This window comes from Myotis brandtii, unplaced genomic scaffold (genome assembly GCF_000412655.1).
Source record: "Myotis brandtii unplaced genomic scaffold, ASM41265v1 scaffold125, whole genome shotgun sequence".
Lineage (NCBI taxonomy): Eukaryota > Metazoa > Chordata > Mammalia > Chiroptera > Vespertilionidae > Myotis > Myotis brandtii.
In genome coordinates this window covers 5,964,668-5,986,499 of record NW_005354385.1, presented here as the reverse complement: position 1 = coordinate 5,986,499, position 21,832 = coordinate 5,964,668, and the positions used below count along the sequence as shown (strand labels likewise).

General features: G+C 38.0%; 1 protein-coding gene across 1 annotated transcript in view; it reads left to right on the top strand.

Moving 5' to 3' along the window:
* The window catches only part of NEB (nebulin), a 195,250-nt gene that overhangs the window by 65,953 nt on the left and 107,465 nt on the right, over window positions 1-21,832 (top strand). The window contains 18 exon segments of the mRNA XM_014534158.1: window positions 1,068-1,172; window positions 2,326-2,433; window positions 3,434-3,745; window positions 3,865-4,071; window positions 4,523-4,627; window positions 5,589-5,696; window positions 7,913-8,224; window positions 8,425-8,628; window positions 11,634-11,738; window positions 13,546-13,653; window positions 13,993-14,304; window positions 14,849-15,052; window positions 15,364-15,468; window positions 15,561-15,668; window positions 16,722-17,033; window positions 17,329-17,532; window positions 17,981-18,085; window positions 19,675-19,782. Of these exon segments, the coding sequence (XP_014389644.1) occupies window positions 1,068-1,172; window positions 2,326-2,433; window positions 3,434-3,745; window positions 3,865-4,071; window positions 4,523-4,627; window positions 5,589-5,696; window positions 7,913-8,224; window positions 8,425-8,628; window positions 11,634-11,738; window positions 13,546-13,653; window positions 13,993-14,304; window positions 14,849-15,052; window positions 15,364-15,468; window positions 15,561-15,668; window positions 16,722-17,033; window positions 17,329-17,532; window positions 17,981-18,085; window positions 19,675-19,782 (3,132 nt within the window).

Sequence of the window (21,832 nt, the reverse complement as noted above, 5' to 3'; positions counted from 1 at the left end):
ACACACACACACACACACACACACACACACACACACACACACACTAATATATTTTTGCAGGTTAGGATCTCTAAGTAGAGATGCTGAGATGCAATTTAGAGTATGCGGCACTTTTTAGGATTCAGTACCTGTGGGAGGGAGAACCAGGCAGAAAGAAGAGTCTGACTGTTAGGCCCTTGAGTGCATGTGGCCTGGCAGATGCAGCCTGCGTTGACCTAACCATTCACACTTTGATGAGTCACTGGATGTGGCCACCAGGGAAGGGTGTGCTCTTGAGTGAGGCAGCAAACTGTGCAGCAGGTGACAAGTGGAGGCTGTCTGCCAATATTTGGGGCAACATGTTCTAGGTCCACCACTAAGACCATGGCGCCATGACTTGTAGAAGATTGCAAACAACAAATCAAACACTGTCAGCAAAGAACCTGCTAAGTCAATTGGGTTACACCTCCTCATGGGATAGTAAGCTTTTTATATAAAGTAAATTATTTTAAGAGGCTTAAAAGATCTCTAACCTATATTATTAAGTAAAAAAGGCAAGTTGTAGATTATTATGCATATATGTCCTCATTTATATTTAAAAAGGACTATATGTGGGCTTTAATATCCTAGAAAATTTTAGAATGGAGATGCGATCTCCAGGCTGTCCAATAAGAGGATAGGACATTTTCTTTTCTATCCTAAGACATCCTCTCCATTGTCTTGTTTAAATGAGCACCTTTTTATTTAAATTTTATAAAAATAAGGCCTAACTAGCATATATGTCCTCATTTATATTTAAAAAGGACTATATGTGGGCTTTAATATCCTAGAAAATTTTAGAATGGAGATGCGATCTCCAGGCTGTCCAATAAGAGGATAGGACATTTTCTTTTCTATCCTAAGACATCCTCTCCATTGTCTTGTTTAAATGAGCACCTTTTTATTTAAATTTTATAGAAATAAGACCTAACTAATAAAATACATAAAATATTGATATTTATGTACAATGACATATATGTACTAAGCAAGGCTCCTTGTAAGATATTGACTTCCACGGGGTTTTTTGTTTGTTTGTTTTTACTCTCTAGCACCTCTACAAACAAGCATGGGAGGCTGATAAGACCAAAGTCCACATCATGCCCGATATCCCCCAGATTATTTTGGCAAAGGCAAATGCCGTTAACATGAGCGATGTAAGTATCATTACCCCTGTTGTCATCTTTCTTTCCTGCCTATTTGAAGCAGTAAAAATGAATTAGCTAATCAATATGCCTTAATTATAAGAGTAAATGTTTTGAAAGTAAGAGTGGGAATCCAAAAATGAGAATCTTTCTCTGTCTTGTTTTGCAAACTGTTGGAGTTGAACTGTGGATGGGACTCAGGCCTAGGAATTGAAATTTGAAGGGCAGGTCCATTTTGTTTTAGGGGCAGGTCCTCCTTCTCAAACTAAGATACTTGGCAAGAAGAGAAGCACTTGTGGGCCAGGAGAAGAGAAAAAGGAAGTGAGAATCCTAGGACTTCATTCTTAGAATCCATCCACCAAGCTTTTGAGATGGTTCTAAAGAAGGGGTCTGAGAAAGTTAAATGGAAAAGGAAAATGCATGTTTTGAAGAATTTGGGCGAGCCTCATTAAAAGACATGTACAACACTTAATGTCAGAAAATGCAGAGGTGATTTATTTCACTTCCTTTCTCATCCTAACCATAGTTGCTAGGAAATCCTCTAATTCTGCCAAGTTTTATTTATTTTTTCTTTCCTTTGTTTGAATTACATAGGGATTTGAAATTGCTGTCTTCTTTTTGGGTTGTAGAGTCAACACAATTATATAAATAAAAATATCAACTGCAAAACAATGAAATTTTTTAATGTAAGAATGTGGCTGTTTTGTAGTCATCCCTGGACTCTTATTTGATAAAATGCATCAGTAAGAATCTACTGGGCTTTCACTTTTTTTTCTATCTAAACTTTTTATTCCTATTTTATTTATTTATTATTTTTATTATTTTTTTCTTTATTGATTAAGGTATTACATATGTGTCCTTATCCCCCCACGCCCCCACTCACATTTTTAAAAAGCATATTTATAACTTCATAGAGATGGAGAACTTTTACTTTTTCTGGTAGTTTCTTTTTTCTTTTTTTTTTTCTGGAAGGTTCTTGAAGATATGTATGAGCTTGTAATTGATTTTTTTCCAAACACAATTATGTTATTTGTGAGAACATGTAGCCATTGATCCACCAGTGAAACATTCTGTTCAAAAATAAAAACAATGCTAGTTTACTTTTTAAAAATAAATCTAGGCTTACCTATTTATAAGAAAACTATTCCCTGGCCTCTCTTTACAGAAACTCTACAAACTTTCTATGGAAGAGTCTAAAAAGAAAGGCTACGATCTCAGGACTGATGCCATTTCTATCAAAGCTGCCAAGGCCTCAAGAGATATTGCAAGTGATGTAAGTCTGAAGGAGAGCAGTCCCCTGGCTGGGGGGTTCTAATCTACCAGAATAGTAACAGCTCAGTTCTGGAGAAACTTAGTGCTAGAGTATGAGGGGTGGGGATGTGCCTGCTCACAATAGCCTCATTCTATTCTGTGAATGCCTCTTAGCTTTGTGCTTTTGTTTTCTCTGGTATTTCTGGGGGGCGAGAATCCCTAAGTCACCAAGGCTATGGCCTGTAGAAATCCAAAGACTTGTACTGTTCTTGCCTCTTAGGATCTGTCTTCCTAACAGGATGTCTCATGAAGTGCTGTACTGGGGGTGCTGATGACAACTGATGGTTAAATAATCGGGAATTGTGCAAACCGGTTATTAAACTGTTGGTAGCTTGACATCAGCCACAGTGGGAGTATTTACATCACAGAAATTGGCAAAGATGACAATTTAGGGTTTTTCCCCCTAGGGAGCTGGTGTACCAGCACACCACTGCCATAATATAAGCTTTGTGAAACTCAGTTCTTTCATTTGGTTGTTTGTCCAAGAAATCCACTCATAGTGAGTGCTGAATGATTTGGGGGTAGTGAGAGAAGCACATTTCAGAGCACTCTTTCCTTTGCCACCCCCCAGTTATACTTTCTCTTTCCTCTATCGCTGTTCTCCATCTCTCCTTTCCTCTCATTTGCTATACTCTCTTACCAACTGTAGACCTCTTTAACACTAACAGCAGAATATGTGTGGAAGTCAGTATGGTGTATCATCATAAAATCTGGCTTCTAATCCTTAGTGACCTTATAAGTCCCTCACCTCTGGCTCTCAGCTTACTTATCCATAAAATGGGGGCAATAACTTTGCTATCTATCTGGTAAGGTAGGGTTGTGTCAAGTTATACAAATAAATGTGGAAAATGTGTTTTGTGAACTGTAGAATTCTATACAAGTATTACTTGTTATGAAGTACAGAATGCTGACACTAGAATGATTTGAATTGCTTTGAATAAATATTCCAATTTTCTTCACAGTATAAATATAAATATAACTATGAAAAGGAGAGGGGGAAAATGGTTGGTTTCCGCAGTCTTGAGGACGATCCCAAGTTAGTCCATTCCATGCAAGTGGCTAAGATGCAATCTGATCGGGAGTACAAGAAAAACTATGAGAAGACGAAGACCAGCTACCACACCCCTCCCAACATGCTCAGTGTCACGGCTGCCAAGGATGCCCAAGCCAACATCTCCAACACCAACTATAAGCACCTGATTCACAAGTACATCCTCCTTCCAGATTCCATGAACATCCAGCTGAGCAAGAATATGAATCACATACAGAGTGACGTAAGGCTCTCTCCTTTCAGGGCGATGGATTGCTAGCATGGGCAGGGATCACAGTCTTCTATGCCACACTTTGTGTCTAAATTGGTAAGGTAAAGTAGAGTTGCCTCTTGTCTTTATAGAATGAATATAAGCAGGACTACAACGAATGGTACAAAGGGCTTGGCTGGAGTCCAGCTGGTTCCCTAGAAGTGGAGAAGGCCAAGAAAGCAACTGAATATGCCAGTGATCAGAAATACCGCCAGCACCCTAGCACTTTCCAGTTTAAGAAGCTGACTGACTCCATGGACATGGTTCTTGCCAAGCAGAATGCGCTTACCATGAACAAGGTAGACGAAACAGCCATCCTTCCGTACAGTCCCAAGTGAGGCGGAGCTAGCAGCCTCTGGTTCTTGTTTGGGATGTTTGATTCTGGTTCACCACTACTGGGCAGGGCAGACAGTTCCAGAGCACGCCCCTACACCATTTTCTTCTGCTGCCTACCCCGTATTTTTATTTCTCCTGCCCTTCTCATTAAGTTAGAAATTATTTTTTAAATTATTATATCTTAAGTATTTTTTATTTATCATAGAAGAAAACATTTAAAAGGTTCTGTTTTAAAATCTGAGTTTGGTTTTGGTGTCTTCTCTGAATTATATGCTACTTTAGTTACTAAATTAATTTAATTTAATTTAATTCAAATTGTGTGCATTCCAATACTCTGCTGCATTTTTTTTTCTTTCTGGTTTGTTCTAAAAGTTATTCAAATTTCAAATGCCTTTTTTTTTTTTAACTTCCCAGCAATTATACACTGTTGATTGGAACAAAGATAAAACCAAGATTCATTTGATGCCTGATACACCGGATATTTTACAAGCCAAGCAGAATCAAACAATATACAGTCAGGTAAAGTTTATAAAAATTGGGCTCAAAATTAATTAAACTTATTAAGTGATGTAATGGTAAATAACTGATGTAAATAAATGCTAAAGCATTGGAAATGAATGACACAAACTGGCTAGCCTAGGGATGTTGCAAAATGTGGATAAAAGCAAGAGCTTCAGTTACGATTGTATGTTCCATGGAGGCAAATGCTGTACCTGTTTTGTTTTTCTTGGTACTTATTGTGTTTGGCAGAGAGTAGGAAATCAGTAAATAATTATTGAAAGAAAATATTATATCAAACAGAACTGGTATGAGTTTTGGTTTTGCCATTTATAATTTGTATAATATTGAATCTAAACCTTAGTTTCCTCATCCCTAAAATTGGGACCATAACAGTGCCTATGACGTTGAATTGCTGTGAGGGCCCAGTGAGAAATTTCACGTAAGGCTCTCAGCACAGTGCCTGGTACATAGTACTGGGTGGCTTTCAGCTGTTTTTATTATTATCCAGTTTTCACACACATGCCTCCATTCAATGAATTTGACTCAGAAAGGTTAACTCATTTATTGCACCTTACAAAAGACATTTCATCATCTATTAGTTTTATCACTTAGATAATCAATATTTTGTCACCTGACTTTTTGTTATCAATTATTTTAGCATCTGTGTTCAAAATATGAGTACATAGTATGGGAACATTACCAGATATATCTGATCTATGCCCATAAATGAGTGAACAGAAAAGGCCATACTCACTTATCCTGGGGAGGAGGGGTATCTCAGCCAAAAAACTGAAGCCAGACCATGTGATGCTTAGTCAGTGCCCTATTAAACAGCTTGTTTTGTTTTTATCCCCATCTTTAGAGAGGAAGTAGATGATGTTAGGTTTACCCAGATCTCTATTTATTCTCTAGGTAAATTTCAGGAATTTGTTGGGGTTTTAAAATACACTGACTATTAAATAATTTCTTTAATTTTCAGAAACTCTATAAACTTGGATGGGAAGAAGCTCTGAAGAAAGGCTATGATCTCCCCGTTGATGCAATTTCTGTACAGCTGGCCAAAGCTTCGAGAGACATTGCTAGTGATGTAAGTCCTACTCTGATTTCTGTAAGGATATATTTTTATGGTTAATGCCTCATTTTGTTAATCCCAAGAATTAATCACACAAAAATCAGAGGACCTTGGCTGTAGAGAATAAATTACCATAATTTCATAGGGAAGCACAACCTCTTAATCAAAACCTTTTAAATCAGACAAAACAAGAAATGGGTTTGGAGAGAAAGACTTTCTAAAGACAGACTCTAACAATAAATTCTAAGAATATAAGAGAAGATTCTCCCTAATCCAATTAATCGGTGGCACTCCAGGAGTGTTGGAAACCTAATTAGATAATGTATTATTACCTAATTTCTGGCTTGAAGGTCAATACCTCAGTAAAATGAATCAATGTGTGATGAAACTAGAGCAATAATGGCAATAATGATGATTGTATGTCCCCCGGAACATAAACTCATTTTCATTTAATGTTATGTGCTCCCCATAAGGTAAAGATAGCTTAGGAACGGAAGAAATGCATCAATAATTTTCTAACAATGCAACATTTGGTAGTACCTGTTTTCTTTCCATGTGAACCTATGGTTAGAAACTTTTGAAATCTTACCCCAAAATTAAATTAACTATAAGTGAACTTTCCCACCATTGTAGAGATTATATCACTTTTTGGTTTCAAATGGTTTTTGTATCTATAAAATTTAAGAAAATTAAAGCTATTTTTATAAATACTTAATAAATTAAAATCATAGAATTTAGAGTTAGAAGATAACTTAAAGGTTATTTAATCCAATCTACCTACTCAGTGCTTTACCTTCTCTCCATCTCTAACACGTGGCCATCCCGTCTGTGAATACTTACAAAATATAAGGATTTTTGTGTCCATTTCCTTGTTGGATCATCTGGAATTGTTATTATACATTATCTTACATGGAACTTAACTATGTTACCCATCAGCTCTAGTTCTGTGTTTAGAAACACCACAAAGTATCTTATTTCCTCTTTTACCTGATATCTCTTCAAACATTTGAAGTTTCTTACTTATTCTCCTTTGATTTTAGTTTTATAATTCCTTCAATCTCCTGATCATTCTACTTGTAATTTACTCTGTTTATTTTCTCTTCAAACATTTGAAGTTTCTTACTTATTCTCCTTGATTTTATAATTCCTTCAATTTCCTGATCATTCTACTTGTGATTAACTCTGTTTTTTGTTTTTTTCTCAAAACCCCTCTCAAAATAGAGTGCCTAAACCTTGGTGTTGTCTTCCTGTTACAGGAGGTCAGGCAAGAGTAAATGAGCTCCTGACTTGCCTTTGTGTCTCTACAGAATCAGTGATGCTACTTTTTTATAAGCAGTTTTGTCAGATTGCCCACATAGAGCTTATAGTCAACTTGAACTCCTGAGTATTTTTAATATACATAACCATGAAGCTGGGTGTCAAGAGAGAGTAGAATCTACTTCCATGAGGTGTAATATGCGCTCAGCATCTAGTATTATGTAAATGCTGCTATTACTATCTCTATTATCATTGTTGTTATCATCATCTGGTATTAATGCAATTTTCCCAATTGAATCTAAATACTGGATTTCACTTTTACTTTCTGAAATTCATGTAGTTTGTTTTGATCCACATTGACAATATGTTGAGATCATGTAGAATTTGTAGAATTTTTTTTCAAATCTAACATATTTAGTTGTTTTTAGCCATATGTGCATTAAGAAATGGATCCTGAACAGGACAAATTTATATGACATAACCATATGGCGAGTCACTAAAAATCCTGGTGCTTAATTAATCTACACTATTAGGCCATTCATCAAGTCATGAATCTTCCTAAATTTTGCCATTCAGCCCATACTTTCCCATTATTCCATAAGGATATCATAAGTGCTTTATCAAACACTACCCTAAAGTCAGCATACACACTGTATTGGAATTAATTTCTCACTGCAACCTCTCTGGTCTTTGTAATACTTTAAGAAATAAAACAATTTAAAAAATAAAATAAAATAAAAAAGAAAGTCAGCATACACAATGTATTGGAATTAATTTCTCACTGCAACCTCTCTGAATATTCAATTACATTACATTTCTTTGAAAGTCTCTGCTTAAGTTTTTACATTTCTTACTACGTTAACATAGACACACCTTCTCTCATTTCAGTTTTCAAAAACAAACATACAACCAAAGCAAACTGAACTTAACCTCTGCTTAACAGTAACTAAAATAACTGTTTCCTCTGATTTCAGTTTAAATATAAACAAGGCTACCGCAAGCAACTCGGCCACCATATTGGATTCCGGAGTCTGCAAGATGATCCAAAGCTTGTGCTGTCCATGAACGTAGCCAAAATGCAGAGTGACAGGGAGTACAAGAAGGACTTTGAGAAGTGGAAGACCAAGTACACCAGCCCAGTGGACATGCTGGGGGTGGTGCTGGCCAAGAAATGCCAGGCCTTGGTCAGCGATGTGGACTATAAGAATTACCTGCACCAGTGGACGTGCCTGCCCGACCAGAACGATGTTATCCAAGCTAAAAAAGTTTATGAAATACAGAGTGAGGTCAGCATCTATTAAATCTAATTGTTTATATATAACTTCCTATCTCAAAGGAGAGGCCATTTAGTTGCAGAGAGACAGAAACTAGAAAGAGGAATTATTACTGAATATCCAAAACAGATCTGCTTGTGAATGCATAGACTCTCTTGAGTCAAGGGCCCCGAGGAGGATGGGATTTTGAGGCTTGCTTTGTTTTTTCACAGAATATGTATAAGTCTGACCTCGAGTGGCTGAGAGGCATAGGATGGAGTCCCCTGGGTTCTTTGGAGGCAGAAAAGAACAAGCGGGCCTCAGAAATCATCAGTGAGAAGAAGTATCGCCAGCCTGCAGACAAAAACAAGTTCACCAGCATTCCTGATGCCATGGACGTAGTTCTGGCAAAGACCAATGCCAAAAATAGGAGTGATGTGAGTATAATTTTTTTGGAAATAAATGAAATAACTTATAGTGCCTGATACTTGGTAGGTGTTCAATATAACAGTGGCACATCACACAGATAGCACAACACAGCATAATGTTTTACATTTAGTTGCTTCATTTGAATTATCAACTACCCTACACTGGATCGTGTAAAAATGGGTATCAATTTTTGTGCCCAAAAGCTTGTTTGTTCATTTATTCAAAGTGTAATGAGAAAACTATAAAACATACTTTTTTTTTGAAAGTTGAGTGCATTGAAACCCCAATGCACTCAACTTTCAAAAAAAAGTATGCTGTTATTGGGGTATAGTCTATAAGAGATAGCCTCAGTACCTTGCACCACAGATACAATGGAAATGTTATAAAGAGTTAATTTTCTTCCCGATAATTATAATGCATTTTGTTTAGCTAAAGCATACATAAACATTTATATATAAATGTGTATCCCATCTTTAACTTCCTTCTCCAGCACTGACACCAGTAGCTGGCACATACTAGGTGCTCAATAAATATTTAGTGAATAAAATAAAGGAAAAATAGCAGTATAGAGTAATTCTAAAAAAGTATAACCCTGAAAATTATGATAAGTTGGATAATGTGCACTGAGATTCTGGAACTGGTAAGAAAGTTTAAATTAATACATAATAATAACCATTTTGGTCTTAGAAGAATCTAAATATATATAATATGCTATATATTTTACACATGTCAGACATATTAGTTTTCACATAATATATATAAGCTCATAATCAGCTTATAGTAAACATTTGATAAACTGTAGCTCCCCCCTTCCCATTCTACCTCTCACAGATTTCTTGCAATTTTGGTATCCAAAATTTACAGAAAATGCTGACATGTCAGCTTTATCATGAATGTTCAAGCTTTTTTTTATGAAAGAAATTTGAATCCAACTAGCTGGCTCATAAAGCAACAAAGTTATGGAAAATATTTCCCCCTTTGAGACCAAGTTTCTTTTTTCTCCATGAAGCAGGCCTGTGTACAAAGCTATGAGCTAATAAGGTGGCCAAGAGAAAAACCCTGGGTCATGAAATTTATCAACATCAATGCCTCAGGACAGACTTGTCAACAGTGTGCCCTGGTTATAGAAATGCTGAGCGATTACTCCCCTCAGGTCTCAGGAGAGGGGCCCTGAGGTCCTTGAGCCTGCTGTCTCTCCTTTTGAATAGACCAATACATCTACCTCAGAATAAACAAATATTAGCATTTTCTCTGTTTTCCATGGAGTAAAAGTGACACATGCCATTAAACATCTGGCCTGACTTAATGGTTCTCAACCAGGAACAATTTTGTCACACAGGGGCATTTGGCAACACCTAGAGACCTTTTTGGTTGTGACAACTTGAGGGTGGCATGCTACTGGCATCTAGTGGATAGAAGACAGATATGCTGCCAGCATTTCAGAATGTATGGGACAGCCTCTTCCTGGACGCACCCCTACAAAGAATCATCCAGGATACAGCTAATAGCGCAGGTTGAGAAACTTGGATCTTAGTCAGAAAGGTTAGCGCAGAACCAGGAAAAATGTATATGGAAATTCACAGGCTTGCTTGGTTTTTGCCCTGAAGGTCTTAATTACCTTCTCTGGGTTATATGGACTGGAGTAAGCATGCTCAGGAAGGAGAAAAGTGCCAACCCCACACGCTCCATACTGCATGCCTCAAAGGGAAATTCATAAACCCAAGAAACAAATGATACTTTCAAAATTTCTTATAATGAAATAATTTCTGGCATACAGAAAAGTTGCAAAAATAGTACAAATAATTTTACAAATGCTTTTTTCTCTCTCTTTCTCCTCTTTCTTTCATCTTCACAATGCCACTCTATCCCTAAATACTTCATTGTGTGTTTTTGAAAACAAGAACATTCGAAAGAACATAACCACAGTGCAATGATCAAAATCAGGAAATTATAATGTTGAAACAATACTAGTCTACAGAATTTATACACTTTTACCACTAATGTTCTTTAGACAAAATTTTTAAAAATTTCTGATCCAGTATCCAATCAAAGATCACACATTGAATTCATTTGTCATGTCTTTAGTCTTCTTGAATCTGGACTCGTTTCTCACTATTTCTTTGTTTTGCAAGTCCTTGACATCTGAGAAGAGTACAAGCCAGTTATTTTATAGAATCACCCTTAATTTGGGTTTGTATGGTGTTTCCTCATGATATGATTAGATTCAAGTTTTGTATTTTTACAGGATAACACATGTTGTATCCTCCTCCATACATTATACCAAGAGATACATGGCATCAATTTGTCCCTTTACTGATATTTTAACTTTGATCACTTGTTTAAAATAGTGTCTCCAAGTTTCTCCACTGCCATTACTATTTTATACTTTGTCATTTATGAGAATGTAGAAAGATTCTCTGACAAGGTTAACTTCCTAGTTTTAGTAAATCAGTGAGATTTTTGTTTGCATCTCTTTATCTTCTGTGAAGAAAGACAAAGAGAATGGCTCTGGGATGTACAAGGATTTTTGATAAGTTTTCATATGAAATCTTTTTGGGAATCCTAACCCCCCCCCTCAAATAATTATGTGGTATGACTATAAATAATAAACCACAGAGGAAATGAGACTCCCTAATTTCTAGACATACTGGGACTACCAGTATGTCATCTTTTCAGAAAGCAAGGGCAGTCTCCCAATGAAACACTGAGGGAGACTTTTACGGTCTAACAGATGGGGAGTTGCTGCTCCATTTGATGATCTTGGCAAAGGCTCCCATTACTTGGGTTGACTTCTTATAGGCAGGGTTATCTGTAACTTGGAAAAGGTAATCCATAATCTCTCTTTTGAAAGGCAATTATGTCCCAGATAAATCAAGAAATACTGGAGCTGTTTTCTGCGTACGCTCTCTGCTTATGCTATCTGTCATAAGGCTTAATTCAGATGAATTCAGTAATCCTGTTTGAAGTTAACTATGTCATTCACTAATCTAACAACTCTTATTTCTCATTTTAGAGACTTTATAGAGAAGCCTGGGACAAGGACAAGACTCAAGTCCACATCATGCCGGATACACCTGACATTATTCTGGCTAAAGCAAACTTAATCAACACAAGTGATGTGAGTTTCCAATTCAGCATGTGTTTTAAGAAAGTTCATTTTAATTGGTTCTAAGGCAGTACATTTATTTGAAAGTTATTTTGAATGACTGTATTATTTTCATTAAGGAACTACATGTGACTTAGATTCCTCATTTAGTGGCTTTTAGCTTGAACATCAACATAATTTGCACTCCCTATCTCAGGCAGAGTGGGGATGTGTGCTGTCTGTTCCTTGTAGTCCATCATTACATATATTGTCATAATGTAATGGTTTATATCACTCTCCCCCACATAGATAGGAGCTCCTTGGGGGCAGAGACAATTACTATTGGATCTGCAGTGCTTCACTAGTATAGTGCCTGACACACACAAAATTCAATGAAATTTCAAATGAGTGAGCATATTAAAACTCATGCAGGACAATTTCATTTTTATTTTTATTGTCAGCATAGCATAACCTCCTGAAGTAGTTAGACATAAAAATTAAATATGTTAAAGACAAATTCTAAACTCTAATAGAAAGACTTTAATATGAAGCAATGTACAGTATTAAAGAAATGCCACAAAGAGAAAACTATATATATAAAAGGCTAAGTGACCTGCTGACCGGCCAGTAGCTATGATGCGCACTGGCCACCAGGGGGCAGATGCTCAATGCAGGAGCAGAAACCACAGGCATGGAAACATGGAACAGACTGATGAATCTCAGAGGAAAGGAGGGAGGGGGAGGACAGGAAGAGATTAACCAAAGATCATATATGCATGCTAGAGGCCCGGTTCATGGATTCGTGCACCGGTGGGGTCCCTTGGCCTGGCCTGTGCCCTCTCGCAATCCAGGACCCCTCGAGGGATGTTGGAGAGCTGGTTTCAGCCTGATCCCTGCAGGCCCGGCTGAGGGACCCCACCAGTGTACGAATCAGTGCACGGAGGACAGGAAGAGATTAACCAAAGATCATATATGCATGCTAGAGGCCCGGTTCATGGATTCGTGCACCGGTGGGGTCCCTTGGCCTGGCCTGTGCCCTCTCGCAATCCAGGACCCCTCGGGGGATGTTGGAGAGCTGGTTTCAGCCTGATCCCTGCAGGCCAGGCTGAGGGACCCCACCAGTGTACGAATCAGTGCATGAGGCCTCTAGTATACACATAAACACAAATCCAAGATCAATAGGCATTTTAAACAATCTGGTTTCTGGATAAAGTGAATTAAATGACATTTTCAATTATGTAACAGATCTGAAGAAACGCATCATTTCACTTAAGCTTTTCAGATTCAATATTTAAAATTCCCTCAAAAAATCTTACATTTTAAAAATTATAAAGGACTTAGTTTTATACCTACAGATGTAATCCTACGCTGGTGCTGGATGACCTTATACTGTGAAATAGATGCTATATCCCAATGCTTTATCTACACAGAAGAGACAACTCACTAGGCATAATTTTTCCCCCACTAGAGGTGTTAGATGAAAAGGCATTAAATGACATTCTCAATTATTGCTCTTTTCTAACAAAAACTTCTAATAAAACACTTTAAGTTAATTGGAAAACAGCACCTAAATGATATTTAATTTCATTTCTCTATCAATTTACTTCTGCTTCATTCTCATAAGCATTTGAAAGGAGCTGACATTTGATTTTGTTGATCTAGGTAATTGAAGAGCTTTGAAGTTTAAAACAGCATCATAGCAATCAATGGGCATAATTTCCCATTGCATTTGAGTATTTTAGAGCACAGATACTATTCCCATGTACTCTTAAAAGACTTAGCATTGGATTCATTAGGCTTCCATTGTTTATTTACCAAAGTGATCTTCATCTTTTGACAGAAACTCTATCGAATGGGTTATGAGGAGCTGAAGAAAAAAGGCTACGATCTGCCCCTTGATGCCATATCAGTCAAAGCAGCGAAAGCATCCCGAGAAATTGCCAGTGAAGTAAGACTTTATCCCATTTATATTGATTTGATTGCAATGTATCATTTCCGAGCAGTCTCAACTTCAATTTAAATTGAACAAAATCTTTCAACGAGTAACCAATTAAAACAGAGTGAAATGATTCGAGATGCAGTGTGGGATGAGGATAAGCTCAAGGATGCATTTATTATGCATGAAATTTGAGCTGGATTTAGCCTTTAATCTTTCCTATCAAAAGAGCATATATCTGTGGCTCTTTAGGCTTAGTGAAATATTTGGAGTTAATGTGCTTTGTCATTTGCCACAAAAGTGGCAATATAAGTTAATCTCTAAAAAGATGAGACATTTTTTTCCCTTTAGTACAAGTACAAGGAAGGCTTTCGCAAGCAGCTTGGCCACCACATTGGAGCCCGGGACATCAAGGACGACCCCAAAATGATGTGGTCCTTGCATGTGGCCAAGATCCAGAGTGACAGGGAGTACAAGAAGGACTTTGAGAAGTCGAAGACCAGGTACAGCAGCCCCGTGGACATGCTGGGGGTGGTGCTGGCCAAGAAGTGCCAGACGTTGGTCAGTGACGTGGACTACAAGAACTACCTGCACCAGTGGACGTGCCTGCCCGACCAGAACGACGTCATCCACGCTCGGCAGGCCTATGACCTCCAGAGTGATGTGAGTCTAAGATTTTCCTTCACTAACAAAACACCACATATGCTTTCCTAAGTATCAAAGTTCCCCCAAAGTGAAGGGAATTGAGTTTATACAACTGAATTCTACTTCCCTGGACTAATGCCCACACTCTATCCGGGCACCCAAATATTATTCCACAAAGAAAGAGCCAGCAAAGCCCCAATTGTTTTGGTAGAAGCCTCTACATTGCTGACCCAGAAACATTGGGTCTTTCTCTACATGCTGCTGTTTAAAATGTTTTTCAAAATATTGTTTCAAATCTGAATATTTTGTTGATTCTTAAGACGTACCAGCTTTTTTAAATTTACCATAAACTTAAGCATTGAAGCTGCTGTTTAAAATGTTTTTCAAAATATTGTTTCAAGTCTGAATATTTTGTTGATTCTTAAGACGTACCAACTTTTTTAAATTTACCATAAATTTAAGCATTGAAATGTATATTATATTATACTATACTATACTATACTATAATTTTAGGGGTATATTATTATGCTTATGTTTAGTGATTTGTCAATTACAATTTCAGAATTTGTACAAGGCCGACCTTCAGTGGCTAAAAGGCATTGGCTGGTTACCTAGTGGTTCTCTTGAGGATGAGAAGAACAAGAGAGCTATGCAGATTTTGAGTGAACATGTTTACCGTCAACACCCAGATAAATTCAAGTTTACCAGCCTTATGGACTCCATGCCGATGGTTTTGGCAAAAAACAATGCTATTACCATGAACCATGTAAGTTCTTTTTTTACTTGGGAGGAGTATTAATTGTGTGTGTATGTGTGTGTCTGTGTGTGTGCATGTGTGTGAATGTAAACACTGAAATCTGTTTCTATAAAAGGAAAATCATTTTCAATTATTTTGCTTTGAATTAAAGTGGTTTTTAAGTGAGTGTTATGCTTTTACAGACATGAGACATCTGGACCTGAAGGTGTCACAAATACCAACTCACAGAGCAGACTCTGTACTCTGATGAACCAGATTAGTTATATGTATCTATTCATTACTGGTTTGCATTAGTCGTGTCTTCTTTTTGTTTGTTTTAGCGCCTCTATACTGAAGCTTGGGATAAAGATAAAACCAGTATCCACATTATGCCAGACACCCCTGAAGTCTTACTAGCTAAGCAAAACAAAATAAATTACAGTGAGGTAAGCAATATACTAGTAATTATGGTGCATGATATATTCTCCTTACACTGCACTTTATAAATCAAACTTATGATTATTTATTTCTATTTTAGAAACTATATAAACTTGGCCTAGAAGAAGCCAAGAAGAAAGGCTATGATATGCGATTAGATGCTATTCCCATCAAGGCGGCCAAGGCCTCCAGAGACATTGCAAGTGAAGTAAGTGCACCTGAAAAGTTCTTCGCCTTAGCTTTGGCTCAAAGATTTCTTTCTTTTTCCTGAATACATGGTAGAGCAATTAATCTATGAGGTTAAATTTCTTGCTAACATTTTTTTCTCAGTAAATATTGTTTCAAATCTGAATATTTTGAAACAATATATTCAGCAATTAATCTATGAGGTTAAATTTCTTGCTAACATTTTTTTTCTCAGTAAATAGTTTAAAATAATGGTAATGAAATTCTTGACACAAAGGCTAATTCCTTGTTATGTCTGAGTTCATAGCAACATGCATTTCAAAACATGATCTATTTCTTGCTGAATAAAAGCATTGGGTATTTGACTATAATTCAGAGATCCTTTTGGCTTTTCCACATGATGTATTCTTATATATAACCACACTCATTGTAGGATTCCTTCAACACCTAACCCATGCCCTATGAACCAATGAACATATAAGGGCTGAATGAATGGGACACATTATTTTATTCAAAGTTCAACCATTCATATGGACCATATGTTTGGCTCTGCAGTGGTTGGCTATGGATATTTATTTTCTTTAAAACATAAATTTGCTCAAAAATATTTTTTATTTCCAAAATATGGGAAGTACTATCAGAACTCAAATATAAGTGTTCAATAATCACAAAGGGGTTAAAAGTATTAATATATATCAGTATAATATCTGTTACCATTAAAATTCATATTTATAGAGAATATTTAATGATGCAGAGAAATCCTTATATGATAATTGAAAAAGCAAGCACAAACCCATATACAGTATGACTCCTATTTTAATCTTATTCTCTCTCACACGCACACCACAAAAAGCAGTTTTTTCCAGTGGCTATCACTGAATGGCAGAATAATGTCTTCATTTTTATTTTAGTTTTGTATACATATATATGCTATATTTTCCAAATGGTTTACAAGATGCATATTTATGTAGTTTGGTCAAATCATTATCTTTTTAAAGATTAGAAAAATGTGGCCTTAGTAATTGCTTTTTACTAAAGTTAAAATAGGTGACTATCAGCATTTTTCTTCTTCTAGTTCAAGTACAAAGAAGGCTATCGTAAGCAGCTCGGCCACCACATTGGAGCCCGGGACATCAAGGACGACCCCAAAATGATGTGGTCCTTGCATGTGGCCAAGATCCAGAGTGACAGGGAGTACAAGAAGGACTTTGAGAAGTCGAAGACCAGGTACAGCAGCCCCGTGGACATGCTGGGGGTGGTGCTGGCCAAGAAGTGCCAGACGTTGGTCAGTGACGTGGACTACAAGAACTACCTGCACCAGTGGACGTGCCTGCCCGACCAGAACGACGTCATCCACGCTCGGCAGGCCTATGAAATCCAGAGCGACGTGAGTACCTGAGGATCATAATGACATGCAAAGGTGGGAAATCAGTGAACTCACATTCCTTGGAGAAGGTAGCAATAGGTGGCACCAAATTCACCAGTCCCTGCAAAGGGGGGAATTAGCATCTCTTTTTCCCTTGTGTTAATTATTTAACCCTCCAAACCAAAAAGAAATATTGTCTGATACCCGCCTGTCCACCAAACTATATTTTCAAGAATGCTCTTACTTTATTTCATATCCTTTAGATGAAAACTTTTCCCAATGAAGATAGACATTTATTGCCTTTTTGTGTCAACAGAATATGTACAAGTCAGATCTTCAGTGGATGAGAGGCATCGGCTGGGTTCCCATTGGCTCTTTGGATGTGGAAAAATGCAAAAAGGCAACTGAAATTTTGAGTGATAAAATCTATCGCCAGCATCCAGACCAATTTAAATTTACCAGTGTGACTGATTCTCTGGAACAAGTGTTGGCCAAGAATAATGCCATCACCATGAACAAGGTGAGGCTTCAAAATTCAGGGAATCAAGGTAGGACTCCTAAAGCTGAATTAAAGAAAAAGAAGCATAGTCAAGTAAAGAAAGAAAGAGAGCACTGAGCAACAAAAGACATCAATTTATCTATAATATCAATCTGATATGTTATTTCTAATATTTACTTTTAGTAATTATTTTATGGTTTTTTTAAATAAAATGGCATATCTTTATGGAAATCATCTTTGCATAAAAGATATTCTCAATTTCCTTTTGTTAAATTATATTTCATATTAGTAGAAATAACTATTTTACTATGAACTGATTACTTCACTTGAGAAATGTATATAAAATACATAATGTAAAAAATGCATAGCCTTTTGTTATGTTTGTTTATAAAGTTCTTGTGGCCCTGAAATTCCTACTAATTATACACTGAATTTTCCCCCTGATGACATTAAGTACTTTCTTTGATAGCGTTTATACACAGAAGCCTGGGACAAAGACAAGACCCAGATCCACATCATGCCAGACACCCCAGAAATTACGTTGGCAAGAATGAACAAAATCAACTACAGTGAGGTGGGAGCAGATGCTAATTCTGTAACATTTGCATGCTGTTTCTTACTTCATCTATTCCTCGGGATGTAATACTAAAGGACAACTTTATAAAGAATCTCTTTTTGCTCCATGTGAATAGCAACTCTTGCATTTCTCAGTCACCATCCTAAACATCAAACTTCAAGTAACACAGATTATATTTTAGGAAGTACAAATTATAAGAACTAATGATTTAAGCAATAACCATAAGATTAATTAGACCTTTTCCTCTTATTAATTTTTTTAAGTTATGAAATTAGCAATAGACCAAATATACACTTATTTCATCCTTGTGCTATATAGCTGTGCTAATCATATTTCTCTATGTAATATATTTTTCCTAAATTATAGTTTAGGATCAAAATTTAAGATTTTTGAGTCAAGGACGAAAATCACAGTAGTAGTACCAAATAACACAGAGAAAGAGAGAGACAGAGGCAGAGAGGACCTGGCAGTGTACATATTAGCAAGCCCATTTTCTTTGGTGAGCATAGGACCGTGTACCATCGCAGAAGCACCTATAGTTAAGGCTGAGAGGTTAGCCTCTCCTAGGACAGGAGTCCCTGCCCGATGGGTTATAATCCTGCTTTTGCTTAAGTGTTCTCACTGACAAGAAGTTTATCTCATAAGTCAACCCATTTGTTCCGGAAAATTCCATTAGAAGGTGCTTCTGATGTATTGACTCAAAGATTTCTCTCTGCAGACACACATAGTCCTCTGAGGCTATGCAGAACCAATCTGTGCCAACACCATGGAGAGGCCAATAGCAACTATGGTGCCTCCCCTGCCACCTCATCCCAGGTTCTCAACTAATCCAAACATCCCAAGTGCCTGGGCATTGCACACATGACATCTCTCCTAGAACATGACTCTCAGAACAAACAAAATTCTGCAAGTAAGGAATGATCAGTGTAGACTACAGTTGATGTCCTATTTTTCTCTTTTAGACATTTGACCTCCATCCCTGCACCGTGTGTCTCAGGACACGCTGGCAGCTGTGTCCCTGCCCTGCACAGGGAATTTGGGATCAACTAAAATCCTAAGACATCTTATGTGGGCTTAGGCTGGGTTTCCTCTATCCTGCATGTACATGGTTGGCAATTTAAATCTCAGTTCAAAGATTGACATTTATCTCTCTGCAATCTCTTCTTATATTGAACCTCTTTGTTTAAGCCTGTGGAGATGTTTGTGGCTCTAAGATTCTGTCTGAGAATATATTAGGTATTTCTCCAAGCTTTGTACTGCCAGCAAAGAAAATGGAGTTTCTTTGACAGTGTAAATCAACAGTATATTACTCTTCTGCAAAACATAATTTAAAGAATTTAGATAGGTTAGCCACCATCTTAAGTCATTTTATTATGGGGGCGTGCAACCTATAATTTTAGTGCTTATATAACTAGCTCTTCATTGTCACCAAAAGCTAAAAATGCAGAAGGCTTAGATCTCTCAAAAGTAAGGTTGTTATAGGCACCTACCTTTGTAGAACATAGTGAATTATTTCAATTCCCCCATCAGTTTTTTGATATGAGTGTCAACATCCAACTGATTTTTTTTTTTTGGCCCAAATTTAGAGTCTGTATAAACTCGCCAACGAAGAGGCAAAGAAGAAAGGCTATGACTTGCGAAGCGACGCCATCCCGATCGTGGCAGCCAAGGCCTCCAGGGACATTGCCAGCGATGTGAGTTGTCCATTTTATTCCAAGTATCTGATTCATCAGAAGTGACATTTTCACTGAACTAAATCTTTACAAAGAACTTTCCTAGCCCTTTGAAAATACACCCTGATGTGTTTATGTGGGGGTTTTCAAAAACCTAATTTTGAGGGAAATGAAAAATGTGATGTTCATAAAAGGAGTTTGTAGCCTTTAGGACATAGTTAAAACTGGTCCACCAAGAAGAGGGACAGATGCATCCGTGTGGAAATGGTCAGAGTGTAGCTGCAGGCTTGGAAATGCTTATATAAAAATTATCACAGTGCTTATAGGAAGCATAAGTCAAAAACGTAAGTTCTCTCAGTGAGAACTGGGTTTGGCTTTATGTACCATCTTAACATACAATATTTTTAAAGCATGTGATGAGGAGGCAGCTGATCGATGTTTCTCTCTCATCGATGTTTCTAACTCTCTATCTCTCTCCCTTCCTCTCTGTAAAATATCAATAAAATATATTTTAAAAAAAAAACACGTAAGTTCTCTCAGTGAGAACTGGGTTTGGCTTTATGTACCATCTTAACATACAATATTTTTAAAGTGCATGTGATGCTTGCCTTACCACTCACTCTTACAGGATTATGAATAGAAGGCAGTTGATCAGAACCAGCGATGGTTACCAGCTCAAGATCGTACCCTTACCAATAGCTCCTGGTTCTGTAGCTCAAAACCCCTCAGAATAAAACCAGCATCCTTTCCTGGTGCCTCAGGGAATTCTTGAGGAACAGGACACTGCTCTAAAAATACAGGCCCAATATTCAGGAATATGGTAACGCACGGTCCTTTCTATTGGAAAACGATGTGAGTGACTCACTTTAATTGGTGTATCTTGGACTTGCCCTAAAAATGGATTTATGCCAATAATAATAATTAATGAAATCATAATAACAACCCAAAGTATTGATAACTCTGCTAAGAGCTTTTCATTTATTATTTTACTTACTATTCATAATTACCCTAGGATGATAAACCCTATTGTCATTATCCTCATTTGTGGATTGCTTAAGCAACTTGTCTAAAGTTAAACTCTTAGTGGATGACGGAGTTGAAACTCCAGACAACCTCATTCCTTTCCACTGTACCATATTGCCTCCTGCTGACTCATCTATACTTTCTCAGCTTTATTTAAGACTAGAAGCATATCCTATATAATAAAAGAGAAACATGCAAATTAACCATCCCTTCACTATGCTCAAGCCACACCCACAAGCCGATCAGGAGTGAGTATGCAAATTAACCCAACTAATATGGCGGCGGCCACGGAGCTGGAGAGAGCAGGAGGCTTGGGTTGCCCCTTGCAATGGAGAAAGCCAAGCTTCCCGCCTGCCATGGCTGTCCCTCGGCTCTGCTCAAGGCTACAAAGTTGCAGTTATAGAAGATAAATAAATCCCAGGAAAAAAAAAAGAGAAAAAAAGAAGAGGCTGGGAGCTTGGGTCGCCAGGGGGCGTGGCCAGCCTGAAAACGGCCATCATCCCCTCACCCAGGCTGGCCAGGCAACCCAGCAGTACCCCCCAACCTGAAGGGGCTGTGGGCAGCCAGAAAACGGCCCTCAGCCCCTCACCCAGGCTGGCCAGGCAACCCAGCAGTACCCCCCAACCTGAAGGGGCTGTGGGCAGCCAGAAAACGGCCCTCAGCCCCTCACCCAGGCTGGCCAGGCAACCCAGCAGTACCCCCCAACCTGAAGGGGCTGTGGGCAGCCAGAAAACGGCCCTCAGCCCCTCACCCAGGCTGGCCAGGCAACCCAGCAGTACCCCCCAACCTGAAGGGGCTGTGGGCAGCCAGAAAACGGCCCTCAGCCCCTCACCCAGGCTGGCCAGGCAACCCAGCAGTACCCCCCAACCTGAAGGGGCTGTGGGCAGCCAGAAAACGGCCCTCAGCCCCTCACCCAGGCTGGCCAGGCAACCCAGCAGTACCCCCCAACCTGAAGGGGCTGTGGGCAGCCAGAAAACGGCCCTCAGCCCCTCATCCAGGCTGGCCACACCCACATGGGGTGAGGATCCCCGCTGGAGGCTTGACCAGC